The 17,350-nt window shown below is 62.3% G+C and overlaps 1 protein-coding gene and 1 long non-coding RNA gene across 3 annotated transcripts in view; one reads left to right on the top strand and one right to left on the bottom strand.

Annotated features, from left to right (window-relative positions):
- The window catches only part of LMF1 (lipase maturation factor 1), an 88,505-nt gene that overhangs the window by 14,353 nt on the left and 56,802 nt on the right, over nucleotides 1-17,350 (bottom strand). Inside the window, exons 2-3 of one of the 2 annotated variants that reach the window (XM_042972463.1) lie at nucleotides 10,115-10,220; nucleotides 9,944-10,009 (exon numbers count right to left, since the gene is read on the bottom strand). In XM_042972463.1, coding sequence (XP_042828397.1) covers nucleotides 9,944-10,009; nucleotides 10,115-10,220 — 172 coding nt within the window. The remainder of the gene's footprint in view (nucleotides 1-9,943; nucleotides 10,010-10,114; nucleotides 10,221-17,350) is intronic. The other variant, XM_042972462.1, reaches the window with a different exon arrangement.
- LOC122234763 lies at nucleotides 16-6,470 on the top strand. Its single transcript, XR_006212699.1, has 3 exons — nucleotides 16-1,903; nucleotides 3,667-3,838; nucleotides 4,022-6,470. It is a non-coding gene; the product is annotated as an uncharacterized LOC122234763 (long non-coding RNA).

The raw sequence follows: 17,350 nt of genomic DNA, 5'->3' as shown, positions 1-17,350 counted from the left end.
CCCAGGCGGGGGGCCTTGTTGTTTCCCTTGCTGCCGCCAGGCGTGCGCAGGCCGTGTGCCAACGCTCTCTCTCTCTCTCTCTCTCGAGGATTCGCGCTCACACTCCCTGCACGCACACCTCACACGAGGACGTCACCATCAGAGGGGGAGGCCGGCGCCAAAGGGACAGACGGACAAGAGCGGTGGGGCCGGTGCAGTTCCAGCTTTGAAACTCTGAAGATGTTTCTGACACTAAAGGACTTACTCGTCGCAGGTGGTTTAGGCCGGAGGAGGAAGTATTCGTCCGTAGCTGCTGCCGGGACCCCGCGCCCACCTGCTCCCCAGCCCCGAGGTGCCCTGGCGTGGCACCTGTGTGGCATGGACACCAGTACCTGTCCCTCTGTCTGTCGTGAGTGGGCAGAGGTGGGGACTGCTGGTCCAAGGACGCCGGTCACATGCTGCCCTGCACACGCAGGGTGGCGGGATCGGACGAGAGGCCGCGGGAGTGGGTCGCGAACACAGCGGCCCTCGGCCGCCCCGCCCCCTGGCTCAGGCTGGGGGCAGCTCCTGGCCGGACAACTGCCCGGGAAGGGCCACCGTCCCATCTGGGAACACTTTTCTTGCTTTCCATTGGACACACTTTCTGGCTCAGAGAAAAGTCGGTAGAATAGGAGAGACTCCCTGAACGGCACTCTTCCCCACCTCGTGTGCTTGGCCCCTCAGTACTTGAGCGCGAAGGGTGAGCTGTCTCGGTCACAACCAGGGACGGTTGACTCAGGTTCCTCCTGTTGCCCGGCAGGATGTGTTTAACAAAAGGCGACCCAGCCCCTAGACTCTCTAGACCCTCGTGTGAATCTTAGACACAGACTAGCTCATCTGCAGGGTGTCCCTCACGGTAGATGTGGGGCTTGCACTTTGGGCAGGAGGCCGAGGAGGGGACGGGCCTGTCCCCGGGGCCTGAGGGGACCATGTGCCTTAGCATGGCCGTTTCCGCCTGGACCCGGTTAGGGGGTGTCGGCCGGGCCGTGCCCAGCACTTTGGGGCCGTGGAGTTCCCCACCCCCGCCTGCATTCCAGCATCCTTTGCGGGTTCTTGCCAGAATCCGTGGCTCTCTTGGCCTCTGAGCCATGACTTCTGGGTCCGCCGTTCCTCCTCATTGGTCAGTTGGTGTTCCACTGCAAGGGAGACCTGTCCCTCCGGCCCAGCTGCCTGTGCTGTGCGGGCACGCGGGTCCTTCGCCGTCACTTAACTGCAGAGACGCTCCTTACCTTCTGGCCCTGAAGACGCTGCCGCCTCTGGTTCAGGTACGTTCCCTTCGATGGGAGCCCGGCCTGGGCACACGTGTCACGGGCTCTGGGCCCTTCGGTGGGCCCAGCGGGAAAACCGAGTGTGGCTCCGTCCACACCCGTCTAGCTCACAGCTCTGCGTCTACGCGTGTTCCGAGCAGACGTCTGCAGCCCGGGGCAGCGCCCCGCGGGCCTCTCCCCGTCCGTCCCAGGGGCTCTCAGCACGTGACACGTGTTCCCACCTGTGAACAAGAAGGGCGCACCTGCCCGCACGGCCTCGGGGCCTCGTTTGCTCTCTCCAGGTCCCCCGGCCCTCAACCCCGGGTGCGGCAGACTCGGACCCTCCGTGGCCCGGACGCGCGGTGGCAGGCGTGTGGGTGGGGCTACCTGGGCCCCTGAGCGAGTACAGCACGTGTGCCCAGGATGCGCCTTCCTCTTCACGATCATCTGGGGTTTACGGCCCACGGGGCCCCGCGGACAGGCAGCCCCCGGCCCCTTGTCCTTCACAGTGGACCGTCCAGCACTGAGCAACAAGCACAAGGAAGTCTCTTCTGCTGGGCCCTTCCAGACAAGCCTCGCTCACGGCCTCCAGCTGGTGACGGGACACGGGGACGTGTTTCTACTTGGCCTTCAGAGAGGTCAGTCCTTCGGAAGTCACCGCACCAGGGGGTCACATCTGCTTCTCCGGAGGTGTGGGGCCCTCCTGCGATCTGCGGGGGCCCCGGCGACAGCTGTCTGCCTTCTGGGACCCCCTGCTCCTGGGGAGATGGGGGAGAGAGGCCAAGCTCCTCACGGAGTCACGCTGCAGGGAGAGGCGCTGAGCGTCTCATCTGTTCCTTCCCTCAACGTGCAGGTGGGAGTGAGCCCGAGGCGCGGGCGGTGGTCGCTGAAGTGTTTTCTGGCAGAAACAAACTGTCTGGGTCGGGGGTGAGGCTGGCCAGCCCCCCAAGGCCCCGCCTCCAGGCCCTGCAGCGGCCAGGCCACCCTCCGCTGCCCAAGGCAGGCTCATTGTGTTCTTGGCAGGGGGCGCCCAGGCTGGGGCTGCCCCCAGTTGGGGGCGCCGCGTTCTCTGCCAGTTTTCATTTCTTGAACTTCGTGTTTATCTCTGGTTGGGGCAGATTTCTGGGAACCGCATCTCTGGGACAAGGGGATATTTCCTAGGGTTTTGTGAGTAATTGCGTGTTCTCAGCAGAGGTCAGGCAAGACACATCTTCTCGGGAGGGCTGAGCTCGGGGCCTCCCCAGCTGGCAGCCCACCGACGCCACCTCTGGGTCATGCCCGCGGCAGCGGGAGCCTAGACAGGACAGTGGTCAGGGACCGTGTTGGGGTTTTGAGAAGGTTGTGACCTGAATTTGTAATAAACTTGGACAGCTGCTGCAAATTCCCGTTCCTTCGAGTTTCTGTGACCTTACTTATCGTGAAGCAGAGACACATGCTCAGTAGAATCATCCGCCGCTTGGCGCGGCAGGGGGCAGCCGGTCGGCGGGGGGACGGGGCCCCACGTCTGCAGGTGTGAGCCCCAGAGTGGGCCCCGTGCCCTCCACCTGGCTTCTCTGCCACACAGAAATGAGAACAAGTACTGTGACGGGTGTCCGACACCTCCCACGACAAGTCCTTGAGAGGATGGCTCCGTTTCCCAAGGCCCCACACCGCCGGCCGAGGGCTCACGCTCCTCCCGTGGGTTTGCTCCCTGCCGGGGGCGGCTGTGTCTGGGCCTAGGGGCTGGGAGGGTCCCGAGGTCTCCCTTCTCCTGCAAGGTGGAGACAGAGTTTTATTTTTGTTTGCACCGATGCTGGAAAAGACCACTATGTCATAAAATCTGGTCGTAAACCCTGGAGGTGGCTGGAACGTCGCACCCCATAAAGCAGTGGCAGGAGGGCCTGCTGTGCTCACCACTGCAGCCGCAGCTCGTTAGAGAATGGTGGCCGAGTGTCCGGAGCTCGGCCCAGCTTGCAGGCCGGGGGACGGCCAGCCGGGGGACCCGTGCGTCATCTTACAGCTGGGTCCCTTAAAAAGATAAATTTTTTTTAACGTATATTTATTTTTGAGAGAATGAGAGTGCACGTGGCAGAGGGGCCGAGAGAGAGGGAGACGCAGAATCCGAAGCAGCTCGGGGCTCCGAGCTGTCAGCACAGAGCCTGATGCGGGGCTCGAACCCACGAACTGTGAGGTCCTGACCTGAGCCGGAGTCGGACGTCCAACCGACTGAGCCACCCAGGTGCCCCCTAAAAAGACACTTTTAAAAAGGAAAAACGTGAGGACAACACGAAGGGTGATGAAAACAGTTTCAGGATTTGGGGAAAGCGACGTTCCTTCCTGTCGGTTCCAACGCCCTCCTTCCAGGCCCTCAGTGAGAAGCGTGAGGATAGAAATGGCTTTTTCGGCCCTTTTCCCACTTTAGGGACTACGAATTATGTGCATGAGGTTTTAATGAGAAGAGGAACGTGCGTAATCCTTGTCTCAAGAACAAGTTTTGGAAAACCCTCGAGCTGCACGTACTCTGGTTCAACAGAAAACCCCCGTCGCGCCATCACTGCCAACCCGGGACGTGCGTGGCTCGCGGAGCCCGGGAGGTGAGGTGTCCGCCCCGCGGTCTCAAGTTTGCATCTGTTTTCGGGGTGGAGGTGTGTCCCCTGGGGACACGGAGGCGTCTCCCTGTGGGCGGCTCCCTGGTGGCAGGGAATGGACGTCGCTCGCGCCTGTCAGGAGAGGGTCTCAGGGTGACACCGGGAGATGTACCGTGTTCTCTCACACAGCTGGCGGCTGGCCTGCTGCGGGCCCCGACGTCAGGGCTGAAGGCTCCGTCCCTGGTGACGCCAAGGCGGACACGGGTGCCACGTGTGTGCTCACCTTGGGAGCTCAGACCCCCTGAGGCCGCCTCCGCTTCCCGCCCCGATGACGGGCGGCGGAGAAGGAAACAACGCGAGCTGTGCACACGGGTCCGGGACCGTCCTGGCGCCGGGTAGAAGAGCACGAGACACCGGGGGTGGCTGTGGCGGCTCCGCAAGAACTGGGGGCTCTCATCCCGCCCGAGCCCGGGTCCCAGCAAGAGGGCACTGGAGCCACGTCCCTCATGGACCGAAACAAGTCTGTCGAAAACGTCTTTCACCGACAAGGGGGAGAGAGGCCTTCGGATCAAGAGCCCAGCGGCAGCAAACCCGCACCACGGGGTGTGAGGGGCGGCCGCCCGGTGGAGGGAAAGCAGGTGGTGATCGGAGGGGAGCCCTGGAGATGCTGAGGGCTCGGACGGCCCCACAAGGCTGTCTTTCCGATATAATGTGCGATCTCTAAAGGCCAATTTGACTGGACAACAACAGTAACGACGTGGCCTGTGGCTCCTGTAACAGGACGCGTGCGACAGCAGCAGCGGGAGGCTCGGGGAGAGAGCGAGCGTGTCACCGTCCCGGTCCTAGCTGTGACGTACGACAGACTCCCACGGCAAGCCCTCAAATTACCACGAAAACGGAAACAAAACGATTGTAGCTAATGAGCTGAGTAAAGAGCTGGAAAGGGGTTGTAAGAAACATCCGAGAAATCCAGAAGAAGCGGAAAAAGACACAAGAAGATGTAAAGGACAGCTGGGCGGGACAGCAAACCGGCAGCAGCCACGAGACCGCCGTGCTCGGGGACGGTGACGAACACACAGCCGGAAGGCAGTCTGACCAGGTGACGCAACGGGGCCCGACGCCACACACGTCTCACGCGAGGACGCACGTGGGCTGACAATCACAGCGTGGAAGATGCAGGCCGCGCGAACGCCGCCGGCCGGGGGAGCATCGGACCGGCCTACGAGGGAGGGTCATTTCTTCCGGCCCACGTGTCCGCGAGTCCACGATTGGGGTTTCACGGTTCAGCTCCTCTCTCAATACTTGACGGGCAAGTAGACAGACAAAACAAGGCGACACGGGGACGAAACTCCTACCATCCAGCCAGACTTCACGAGCACTCAGCGAATACGGGACAGACACTCCTGCTTTAGGCTCATACGCAACATTCACGAAGACCGTATTCTGGGCCACAAAACAAGTCTGAATACATCTGAAAAGATTCAAATCACATATATATGATCTCTGACAATAACGAATGGAACTAGAAATCAATAACAAGGACACTTGCAGAGTTCTCACCTACGCGGGAACTCGGTTACACTAACTGGCCTCACAGAGTTGACACTCTAGTATGCGTGTCACTGATCTGATGAAAACCTTGGGGTTGTTACCAGCTTCAACTTGGGAAGACAGGGTCAAGCCTCGAGGCGCACACGGGTCAGAAGCAGCCCCGAGGGCACGCGGCATGGGTCTGTACGAAGAAGGCAGTGACAGGGACCTGGGTTCAGGTCTGTGCCAGTAGCAATGACCTTCGCTGACCCTAAGGCTGTACCCCTGCCTCTCACGGACTTGGTCTGGCAGAGCTCGCCCTTTGGGTAACCCCAGGGCCTGGGCCACCACAAGCACCCGGCCAGGTGGTGTTCCCCTCCTGTCCCCAGTACGCACAAAATACACTTCCTTTCTATGAAATCAGGAAAGCTGCCGGGGGACCAAGCCTTGACTCCCAACCCACGGGAGCTAACTCAGCCTCCACTCCCATCATGTTAACATTTGTAGCTTTCACAGTAATGTCAGTCTTGAGTCCGGTTCCTTCCAGATTTACGGACCCCTGTATTTGAGGGCGTTTGGTGACCCCCATCAAATTATGGTATGAACAGCTGGTAACCCAGGTCCCCAGGTGGCAGTTAAAGACAGGACCGACTGGCCGGAGACCCAAACAGAAGTCTCCTATGCTGGGGCCGGTGTGCGATGTAGGAGGAAGGTCCTGCTGTGCTTGGTGGGGGCGTTGGTAGAGCGGCCCCAGCTGTGCCCTCGGCTGTACCCAAGGCCAACGGGCACAGCCAGAAAGGGTGTGTGGGCCGTGAAAGACGCCGGTCACCGCTCGGCGGGCCGGCGTTCACACGCGCAGATGACCGAAGCTCGCCCAGGGAGGGAGGACACGATGCCCAGGGTTTAGTGAGCAGCCCCCCATGACACCGCCCAGCCCCGGGAGGACGCCTGGCTGCCTGGGAGGGGCCGGAGGCTCCCACCGGCACTGCTGTTCGTCCCTGGGGCCCAGCCTGCCTCGGTCACCCCAGAGAGCATCCTGGCATGGCCGAGATCACTGGCACCCGGGAAGGAGCGCCGGCCTGGACCCGGGAGGCAGAGTGCCAAGAATGACCGTAAATAAACATTAAAAAAAATTAAAAAAAAAAAAAAAAGTCTCCTGGGTGGCTCAGTCGGTTAAGTGTCCGACTTTGGCTTGTCATGATCTCACGGTCTGTGAGTTTGAGCCCCGCGTCGGGCTCTGTGCTGACAGCTAGGAGCCTGGAGCCTGCTGGGGATTTTGTGTCTCCCTCTCTCTCTTCCCCTCCCCCACTCACACTCTGTCTCTCTCCTTCGCTCAAAAATAAACAAACAAACAAACAAAAGCTGGTTTAGGCTCAGGGAGCAGCGGGAAGGCAGTCCCCGCTGGGCTGGGCTGGTGCCCGCGGCCCTGGGAGCGAACACCGACGAGGCAGTGCTCGTGTGGACGGCCTCACGCGCACTCGGAGGGGTAGAGGCCGGGGGGCCCCCGCGTGGCACGGACCCGCCTCCTGAAGGGTCTGCTCAGGCATCGAGGCTCTGAGGCGGACCCCGCGGGTGCCCTCAAGCCAGCCGTTCCGCCCAGGCGTGGAAGTCGCGCCTAGGAGCACAGTGGACGTGACAGGCCCCTCGGACGCGCCAGGGACTGCAGGACCTCACAGTCGCGGAAGCCGACCGTGACTTGTGTCCCAGACGGAAGGTCACCTCTGCGTGAAGGACTTCAGAACGAAACCGGTGCCGGCGTCTACCCACTGCCTCCCGCGGCCTGAGGTGGGGCACAGACCCGACCCCAGAAGCGCTGCAGGTGGATCCCGGCGGGTGGCCAGCGAGGCGGGAGCCCGTGTGGCTGCTCAGAGACCACACCGCACGCCCGTGTCCGCAGCCGCGGGCAGGGGCCCGCTCAGGCGTGCGCACGTCCAGGGTACGTCCGGGAACTAAAGCATCGTAAAGGTCACAAGTCCAGATCCCGACTCGTCTGTTCTGGGCAGAGAGGTCACGGGGGAATGCAAGTCGGCCACTACCTGAAGTCGTGCTGCCCCGCGTGGGGTGCCACCGTACCTCGCGGCCACCCTGACAGGGAACAGAGGTGTCGGCAGATAGACAGCATTTTCCTTTCCTCCCTCGCTGAGCACCTGGCGGGGAGGCCATCCCGGGGCCTTTCTCGTGGACGGTTTCACCGTGTAAGAGCCCGTGAGCGTGGGGGCCAGGGCTCCCGGCACCTTCTGAGGGACGGCTGGCTTTGCTGTGGCTGCTCAGGGCCACCGTGAGACCCGCAGGGACCGTGGCTCATCCTGGGAGCGTCCACGGAGGTCACCCGCTCTTTCCCCTACCGAGGCTGATGACACACACGCAGGGGCCCTGCCTGGGCCCTCCTGTGCTCTGAGTCCGCCAGGAGCTGCGCCCAGGTCACGGGAGGACGTAGACGGGACACCGCGGGCCGAGGCTGCGGTGTCGGGTGCGGGCCTCTCCTGTCGGCGCTTGGGGCTGGCAGGAGGTCTGCCGAGCCCGCCCCCCCCCCGCCCCCCCCCCCCCCCCCCCCCCCCCCCCGCTGGCCTCCGGCTCACTGCCCGGTCTGGGGAGGCAGGGGCTCAGCCCCCACGCTGACGGCACTCCAGGTTCTTGTCTTAGCCGGAAGCCCCTCCCTCCCTCTCACCTGCGTGCCTGCCCCCCCACCCCTGCCAGTTCCCTGGCTGTCCCCTGAGGGTCCCTCCTGTGAGCCTCCCACCAGCAGTACCGTGACAGTGAACGAGCTGCCCTCTCTCATCCCACTGCCACCTGCCACTGACTGGGGAGTCCAGGTCACCGAGGACAGGCCGTGTGGCCCCCATCCTTGCTCAAGGCACACAGACAACCTGACGGGGCTCTGCGGGCGGCAAATAGCACGAGGGGTCCCAGCCCCCACTCCTGACCTGCGTCGGGTGCCCTCACTCCACCTATCTTCTAGAGCATGGGGGAACATGATCCACTAGGCAAAAGCTTCTCCTAGATAGTCGGGGTGCTTCTGTCCCTGCAAGGGACCTGACCTGGGGGCACAGGCTCCTGGTCTGCGACAGTGGCACTGCAACGAGGGCCCCAGGGCAGCCGCTCCCTTACACCCTGGATTCCACTATGATCGCTGAGCCAAGACTTTGTCTGTCCTAGAAGACGGACTCCCAGAGGCCTTGGCCTCACACCGACATCATGGCTGGCTGGCCCCCTCCTCAAGACGTGGGTCACACGCCACCAGTCTGCCCGGATCCCTTGCAGGGTTGGAGAGATGCAGGAACTCTGCCTCCCTGTACCCGCCTCCAGCCCTTCTGAGGATGCAGGAGGCTGGGACACCTCGCCCACCCCGTGTGCAGGCTCATCCGGCCCCTCCCTGCTGGCCGAGGCTCCTGATGACATAGAGACTGGAGTCCCGGGTCCCGCCTTCACCCTGGTCAACACCTGCAGGCACGCGACACCAGGTGGTGCCGCGGGGACTCTGGCACGTGCCACCTGTTCCTCCTGCTCTGACTCCCTTCCTCTGCACACAGCGGGCAGTCGAGGGGACGCGGCCGGACTGGCTGGGTGGCCCCAGGGGTCCTGGCTCAGCCCAGGGGGCCCCACGCCACCTCCCTCCTCAGAGCCAGGAACATTTACTGTCTGGAACTTTGTGGCAAGGTGGCTGCAGGACCCAGGGATGGACCCGTGGGCAGGAGGGGAGGGGAGTCTGTGGCGCATGTGCCCCGAGGACGGTCTCCTACCCCCATGAAATGCGGCACACGTGGGGACGTCCCTGCCCCGGGCCGGTTGACAGAGGACGTGAAGCCGAACGTGCCTGGGACTCAGAGTCGGCATCCACTCAACACGTCAGGACTGAAAACCCCCAAGGCGCGGAGGGCTGCAAGCAAACGCCTCGTAAGAGGGGCAGAGCACGTTGCCTTTCCCGTACCGGAGCCGCAAGCCGGGAGCGGGAAACGCGGAAGGAAACGTCCCGACAGGCGCGCGCCAGGAGTGTCACCAAGAGGGACGTGGCACCCGGGAGGGCTTCTCTGTGCACACACACCGAATGCTCTCGGGCTAATTCATTCACGGGGCAATGCGGTCCCCACCCCCCACAAACGTGAGCAGTCAGAAGGGACACGAACGTCCAGAAGGGCTTGGACCCAGGCGGGGTTCCAGGGAGGGGTGGGGAACGGGGTGTGGGAGCCTTGGAAACGTGGGCATAGCGGGACTGGGGCCTGCCCCCACGTCCGTCTGCCACGGCTGGGGGGCAGGGCGCACAGTGGAGCACCTCCCAGCCTGGGGGTGCGCGGGGCCAGCCCACCTGCCTGGAGAGGGTGCCCGGGCAGGACCGTGGACAGCGGTGGAGGGACCGGTGCCCAAGGGACCGCTGGGCCCGCAGCCACGGGCACCGGGAGCCCCGTCCTCCAGGACGGGGCCCTCCCCACGTGCTGGGGCACTGCAAGCCACCTCGTGACCTACCCATCACCCCCCACCCCTCCCGAGAAAAAAAGCAGGAGGGGGCAGCCCTGTGAGCCGAGCCGAGGCCTCCAAGAGGCCGCACCTGTGGCGCGGCGGGCGGGTCCCCCGCGTGGGGCTCACCTCATAGTGGAAGTCCATGCAAGTGAGGTCCCGCCAGCACCGGTCTCCCCGGATCTTGATGAGGCCCTGCCAAGACAAGACAGAAGGACGTGAGCCGCTCCCGAGGACACGCAAACCCGCCACGGTGGGGCCGCCCAAAGGAAGCTTTGAGGGACAGAACTTCTCTCGCACCTGAAACACGGACCAGAGAAGACATGAACGAAGCTGTACGAAAGGCCCGCTTGGGGCTTTTCTGTGAGTAAGTCCCGTGTTACGTGTAGAAAACACCAGCTTCCTCCTACAAAGGCAGTTCCTTCTGTGCTTCCTGCAAGACTCAGCTCTCCTTTTCTTTTTTTAGATTTTTTATTTTTTAAGCAATCTCTACACCCAACATGGGCCTTGAACTCCAACCCAGGGATCAAAAGTCCCAGGCTCCTCCAACTGAGCTGGCCAGGCACCCTGAAAACAGGTTGCCTGAGCATGACTGCAGGAATGCGGTTGGGAGGCTTTAAAAACGGACGGGTTAGAAAAGCCACAGGCCCTGGATCCGCATACGCTTCTATGGACGCAGAGGAAGCTGGGCAGGAGGGGACATCTCCACCGCCCCCACGAACAGCAGGTCTGAAGCGTGCCCAGGGAGCGGCTCAGCCGCTGGGCACGCAGGGGAGAGGCCGTGCGGGGAGGGCCCTGAGCGGCCTGTGGCCCCGAGGACACTGGCGTCCACAGCACGCCGCCCGTCTGCAGCCTCGGGGACCACAGCAGCTCGTCTGTCGGTCAGATGCCTCCAGCCCGGCTTTCTCTTGGGAACTCGCAGCTCCCTGCGGACCCTTCCTAGGAGGGGGCTGTCCGCTGCCGGCACTGGAGACCCCGCTTGGGTCCCAGAGATTCTGCTGCGACGTCTCTTACATAACAGCTCGGTTAGGAGGTGAGAAGCCGCACCGACAGAAAGCGGGCGTGGGCTGCGGCTCCGCTTTCCCTCGTGACCGTGGTTTGTACAGCTGCAACAGTTCTGGGCCGAGTCCTACCAGCTTCACCCTCCCGCCTACCTCCCTTCCACCTGCCCGCCCGCCTCCCCACCCGCGTAGTCAGCACATAGAACTCAACAGGTCGAGCCTGGCGCAGAAGAGGCCTTGTCTGGCTGCGGCGGGGCAGGCACGTGGAGGGTGCCGAGAAGAGCACCCGGGCCCTGGAGCAGGAAGGTGGGCGGCCCTGGAGAGGCCGGGACAAGCCGCAGGAGCGAGGGGCACAAATGCCAGGCAGCGGTGTGAGGGAGCCCGGGCTGGCAGGTCTGGAGCTGAGCAGACCGGGAAAGGCTGTGTTCGGGAACTCCCAGGGTCCCCTTGGCCTTGGGGTCAGGTTCGGGTGGGGACGGAGTAGGCCAGAGAGGGACACGAGATCGGTGACGAGGGGCCTCCGCGGCTGTCCAGGCAGAAGGACCATCCAGGTTGGGATGTGTCTGGAACATGGAGCCCGCAGGATGGGTGCAGCATGGGGAGCAGCCGAGAGTTCGGGCTGGTGGGCGGCAAGGACGTGGTGACACCCAAAGGGGCAGGGATGAGAGGCGACACGGGAGTCCCAGTGACACGGCGTGGCCCTTCAGGCTTCCTGACACACCGAGTTAGCATTGGTCCTGCCGTGCACGCGGGCTTGGTTTACAGATGGTCGGCTTGCACATCTATCCCCAAGGGCTGCTAGCGCTCTGCTGTCCTGAGCCCCGACCCACTGCCGTCTCTGATGGGGTGCTGGGCTGGGGGGGGGGTCGCGCACACACCCGGCCTTCGGCCACCCTGGCAACCCGCCCTCTCGGCGGCACCTTCCACCCATGTGGAGACGAGCTCTGGGCGCCCGGGTGTGCTGTTTGAAGACCGGAGTCCCCATCTTTCTGGAAACTAGGTTTGCTTAGGTCACACAAGTGCCAGAGACACACCCCCTGGGCAGAGCTCTGTGGCACATTTGTGTCCACAGGAAAACCGAGTTCTGAGAAGTCCCGCGTGCCTGCTAGCCAGACCCGAGCGAGCCTGTCCCGGTGACGCGGACGGCCACGAGCTCCCGGTGATCGCGTGCCTGCTCGCGGGGCAGGAGAGCAGCCGCCGTCACGCGACAGCCCCGTGAGCGCAGCTCTGCTCCCCGCACCCCTTGGAATCCAAGAGCGGGTCTCTTTGGAGATTCAAACCAGGCAAAGAAGAAAAAAACAAAATAATTAAAATGTCATTCAAATTCTAAGTTGATATGAGACACTTAAAAATCTGAAACATTCTTCCGGGAGCAGAGAATAATTATATTCCTCCTCATCCGCTGACTTCTCCCTATAGTGCAGATGTCAGATTTTCCACGGATTTTTTCCTTCCTGAGTGAGCGTCAAAGGAACAAAGACTTCTGTCAGCCTTTTTCAGCCCCAAATTAATTCTGGAAAAAAAAAAAAAGGCTCAGACAAGCCAGTGCCAGGCCAGATCCAAAGAGAGCCGAGTGACCCACAGCCGTCCACCCCTGCTCTCCAGGGAAGGGAGAATGCAAGACACAAGAACGTTCCGGGCTCGCTCTCCGGAGTCAGGAGGAGGCAGGGGCACGAAGGGAGGCACCCGGGATGCAGATGGGCCTCTCCGGACGGTCACGGGCCTGAGAACGTGCTTCTGAGCCCCCCGTCTGGAGAGGCCAGGTGCAAGGCCTTCCCACAGGAAGGACATGGGCTTCTCCATGCTGCGGCCTTCACTCCTACCCGAGGGCCAGAAGGGGCTCCCGGGCCTGAGCTGCACCCGGGCAGTGGGCCGCCTCCTCCAGGGGGCGCCCACACCCGGGGAGCGGTCTGCGGCAGCCTCATTCTGCGCGCACACGGCACCCCACTGTCTCACCGACGGGCCACCGCCTCCACCTGCACACGCAGGGGCCACGCCGGCTCCTCCCCTCGGGAGAGGCCTCGGTGACCCTGGGGCCACCCATACTAACGAGGTTGCGGGTTCGGGAGGAGGCACTGCTCCTCCCGAGAGCAGCCTGGTGGTCTGGGATGCCACTCGGGCTTCCCGCCACCCCTCTCCTCTGGGGGCGGAGCTGGGCCCGAGGACCCCGTGTGCCCCTCAGCAGGCGAGGTGGGGGGACCTCCGTGTCTCAGGTGCGTTTGGGGTTCACAGTCACGTGCCCCCTACGTGGTGCTGGGGGCTCGGGCACACGGCGGGGCCTCTCGGGACTGCCCCGTCTCCACGCCCGCAGGGCCCCGCCAGCACCCTCCAAGCCCAAGGGACAGTTACACAGAGACCCCCTGCTGAATCCAGTGAGCTGGCGCTGGCCTGAAACCCCGGGGGTGGGGGACTAACGCTGCTTTCCCTCCGCCCTGCCCCCTGGGCCCGAGAGGTCTTGGAGAACGGCCGGGCCTCCGTGCGGGGTCCTCCCGCGGCAGGCTGTGTGATGGGCTGCACAGAACGCAAGGGAACACCGTGGGCCCCGTGAGCGGTAGGACTCGGTGCCCGTCGGGCCCTGGGTTGTTCGGAGGCGAGCGTCTGGAGATGGAGGCAGAGAGGGGCCGAGGGGCCAAGCACAGGGCCACGAGCTGGGGCCGAAGCTGGGACCAGAGGTCAGAATACCGCAGAAAGCACTTTCCAGAAACCGCCACGCCGCCTCTTGCGCCGGAGTCTGAGGTCTGGCCCCCTAGGCGCTCTTGGGAAGGACAGTGCAGCCTCACGGGAAAACCCCTTCCTCTGCCCGTGTTATTTCGCTGGAGCAGGTGGGAGTGACTGCTCTCCTTTCCGAGCGGGGATCCCAGGACACGGTGTCGAGGAACTGGCGACATCGGCTTGGGCTTGGCCGTCATGGGGCGGCGCGCTGCACCCCATTTAATTACATTTGACGCAGTCTTACTGGAGGCCTCTGACTCCAAGGAGGGCCAGACTTCAAAGTCTCTCTCCTCCCCCAGCTCAGAAGCTCCCTGCTCTGACCCCCCCCCCCCCCACTCGGAGGTCTGGATGATTCCGGTTTGCTCCCTCAGGGCAGCCACTGGGCCTGGTTGGGGGCGGGGAGGGCGGGAGAGAAGCAATCCAAATGCAAACGGGGGAGCTACCCAGTTGTGGCCTCCTCGCAGCCGAGAACGAGAACGTTCCCTCCCACAGAAGTGACGGAGCCCCCGGAGGAGGAAGAGGCCGAGGTGCGGTTGGGACACGGGACACGGAGGCGGCGGGCCGCTCGGCTCCGGAGGAGATCCAGACACGTGCGCTCCGCGTGCCCACGGGAAGCTGCTGTCCCCCTGCCAGCGAGTGTCACAGCCGCGCGCGGGTCTGGACGTGGAGAGCGGCCCCCGCTTGCTCCCGACCCCGCGCCCCACACGTGGCTTCCGTGGACGAGTCTGGTGGCCGCCCTCGCTCTCTGCGGCGGGGGTCCCCTAGGGCCGGGGGTGGCTGCGCGGTTACGCCGGACTCGCTCGTCGTCCCCGGGTGTGCGGAGTGAATCGGGGCCGCGTCTCGCCGCAGGGGCCGTGTGTAAAACTCCACGATACCCTCAAGTCAGAGGGTGGAAGCTACGACTTACATGGAACGAAACACATCCGAAGTCTCAAGTTCAGCGTGTTCTGACGATTGAGGTACCCCCACCTCAAATAGGAAGCGGATGTCCATCCCGGAGAACGTTCTCCGTGACCCGTTTCCAAGCTGGTCTGGGCCCCGCCCGCCTGGACGGAACGGCGGCCGGCGCCGGCTCGGCCTCCCCGGTATCGCACCCCCGCGGACTCACCAGGCTGTGCTCCGCGCGTTGTGGGGTTCATCCGTGTTGCCGCCTTTGGAGCGGGCTCCCTTTTACGGCGGAGCGTGGCCCCGCACAGGAGCGCACCGCCGCTGACCCCTGTTGACGGACCCTGGGTTGTTCCCGGGCCTGGCCGTTCTGAACAGGGCCGACCTGCGGCGTGCGGGCGTGTGCGGGCCTCCATGTGGACGCGGTTGTCCCCTGTCCCGGCACGGCGCAGGAGAGGAAGGCTGGCTCGCGGGGGCAGGTGCGCGTCTCGCCGGGTGGGACCTGCTAACGGCTGTGCCACGAGGCTGCATCCCTGACCCGAAGCGGCGGGCAGTGCGGGGGGCGCTCCGGGCCCCGCTTCCCGGGCTCCCGGCCGGGAGGAAGATCTGCTTCCTCCCAGTGTGTTCGTGCCTGCGTTTCTCCCGTGGTTTGCGTATTCTGTGGGTTAATTGTTGCTTGGGCCTGTACACGCTGCAGATGTTTTTCCTAGTCTGTAGCTTACCTATTCGTTTTCTTCGTGTGGTTTTGCTGATGGAGATTTTTCATATCAGTCAAGTACATGTAGCAAAAAAATTTTTTTAATGGTTACTGTTTTTTTGTGCCATCGGAGCAGTCTTTGCCTTCCCTAAGATAACTGTGTTATCTTCGGAAAGCTTTGTTTTCCTGGCTTTTATGTTTGCAAAACAAATTCTGTGGTTGCCCCAGGGAGTGACCAGGTTGGAAATCAGTCAACTGCACCCGTGCGGGCACGTTCCGAGAGGCACTCCTCCGTGTGCCCTTCTAGGAACTTGCCAGCGTCGCTCTTAAATTTAGGTCCGTGGTCCACCTCAAAGTAGGGTCTGGTGCAAACGAAATCCCGTCCAAGCTCATTTTCGTTCCTCTGCAGACTTCCCGTGACTTCAGCACCTTTTGTAATGAGGGGCTTTCCTTTTTCCATTGACTTGACTCCGTACCCTGGCTGAATATCAGCCGAATAGGAGAGAGGTGGTCCATTTCTGGACCCTCTTCCCTGGGTCCACTTTTCTAGCTTAGATCAATATACCACGCTTCAGTTTTAAATTAAGCTGTAAAATCAGGAAGCAGGTGTCCCAGCTTTGTTTTTCTTTTTCAAGATTCTCTTTATTTACATATAAAACTTACAATCAGCATGTTAACCTCTCCAGAAAGCCCAGTGGGACTTTGACAGGAAATGCCCTGAATCTGCACACACATTCGGGTGAAGCGGTCTTCCGACCTGTGGGCGCGGGTCCAAGTGCGCGTCACCCGCCACGGACGCCCTGCACCTGCCACACACGCGCCTTAGGCATCTTCCATCGGGTCTGTGACCGCGTACTGGAGGTCTGCTTGATGCAGCTGTAGACGGTATTTTCACAACTTGCTTTTCTAACGGTCCCTTCCTAGTACGCGGAATACGACTTGGGCTTCGCACGAACCTTGCTTCCCGTGTCCTGAGTTCATGTGTTCATTTTGCTCGTTGGTTTTTAGATTCCGCTGGGTTTTCAGCCTGTTGAATCAAGGGGTGTGAACAGTACCTTCCTTTCTTTTCTTCCAGTCTTTATGCCTTTTCTTTTTCCCGTCTTCCTGCACCAAGACTTCCAACGTGACGCTGAGAGCGGCGGTGAGAAGAGACACTAGCTGGGTGTGAATGCTCCCGTCCCTCTCGAGCAAGGACCGGTGGCCCGGTCTCAGACACTGTCCCCCGAGGACGTCCCCCCGCTGCCACGAGCCAGTGTCAGTCTGTGTCGCGTGCTTTTCTCACAGCTGCTGCTTTACGCTGTTACTGTAGGGAACCGTGTCCGTTGATTTTCCAATGTTAAACCACCCCACGTTCCTGAGAGAGACCACGTGTTGTCATTGCCAGAATCAAACTGACGGGTGCTTTGCTAAGGGTTTCTGGATCTTTGCTCCTGGGGGTACTGGTCTCTTTTGTTCCTTTCTGTGATATCCTGATCAGGCTTTGTTTCATTGTTTCAGTCACGTAAAACAACCTGGGAAGTGTCCCCCCTCCCCCCCCCCAAGAGACCCTGCCATCGTTTCTTCCTGAAGCGTCTGGTAGATTCCACCAGGGAAGCCATCTGGGTCCGCGCTTTTCTCCCTGGAACGGGTTCTGGTGACGCATTGCGTGTATTTAATAGACACAGAGCCATTTAGGTCTCCCGTTCCCTCTCAGCTTTGGGAAGCTGCATTTGGGAAGGAACGCGTCCGTTCTGTTCCGTCTACGCTGTCGAGTTCATCCCAGGTGACTCGTACTGCGTCTGAGCAAAGCGTCTTCTCACAGTACCGATGATCGCAGCCTGGCCGTGGCCCCCGGGTCTGCCAAAGTGACCTGAAAAATGCAGGACCACAGGCCTCGCTCTGGTGGCTAACATACGGCTTTTTCTCTTGTGTTAACAGGATAGCAGGGCAGTCTGCCCACGACGAGCACCGGAAGGGTCCCACCTCGGGTGCCACAGCTGCTGTGAGACACAGCCGCGAGCGGGAGCACACAGCGTGAGAGGCACCGGCGCTCGGTCGTCAGGCACCTGCTGAGGACGGCCTGTGGGAAACACGCTGGCATCTCTCTCCTTCAGGTCCCTGGGGGGGGGGGGGGTCACCTGCACGTACGGAACAGCAAAGTTCGTGCCTTGCCAGCCTCTGAGAGGTGCCTGGGGGCTCCGGCGCCCGGCCTCCCCTCCTGCCGCACCCTGCGCTCGGCGAACCTGCCAACGACCCGCGCCG

This window comes from Panthera tigris, chromosome E3 (genome assembly GCF_018350195.1).
Source record: "Panthera tigris isolate Pti1 chromosome E3, P.tigris_Pti1_mat1.1, whole genome shotgun sequence".
In the NCBI taxonomy this organism is placed as follows: Eukaryota; Metazoa; Chordata; class Mammalia; order Carnivora; family Felidae; genus Panthera; species Panthera tigris.
Note: the sequence above shows the minus strand (reverse complement) of the source record. Positions and strands in the feature narration are given on the sequence as shown.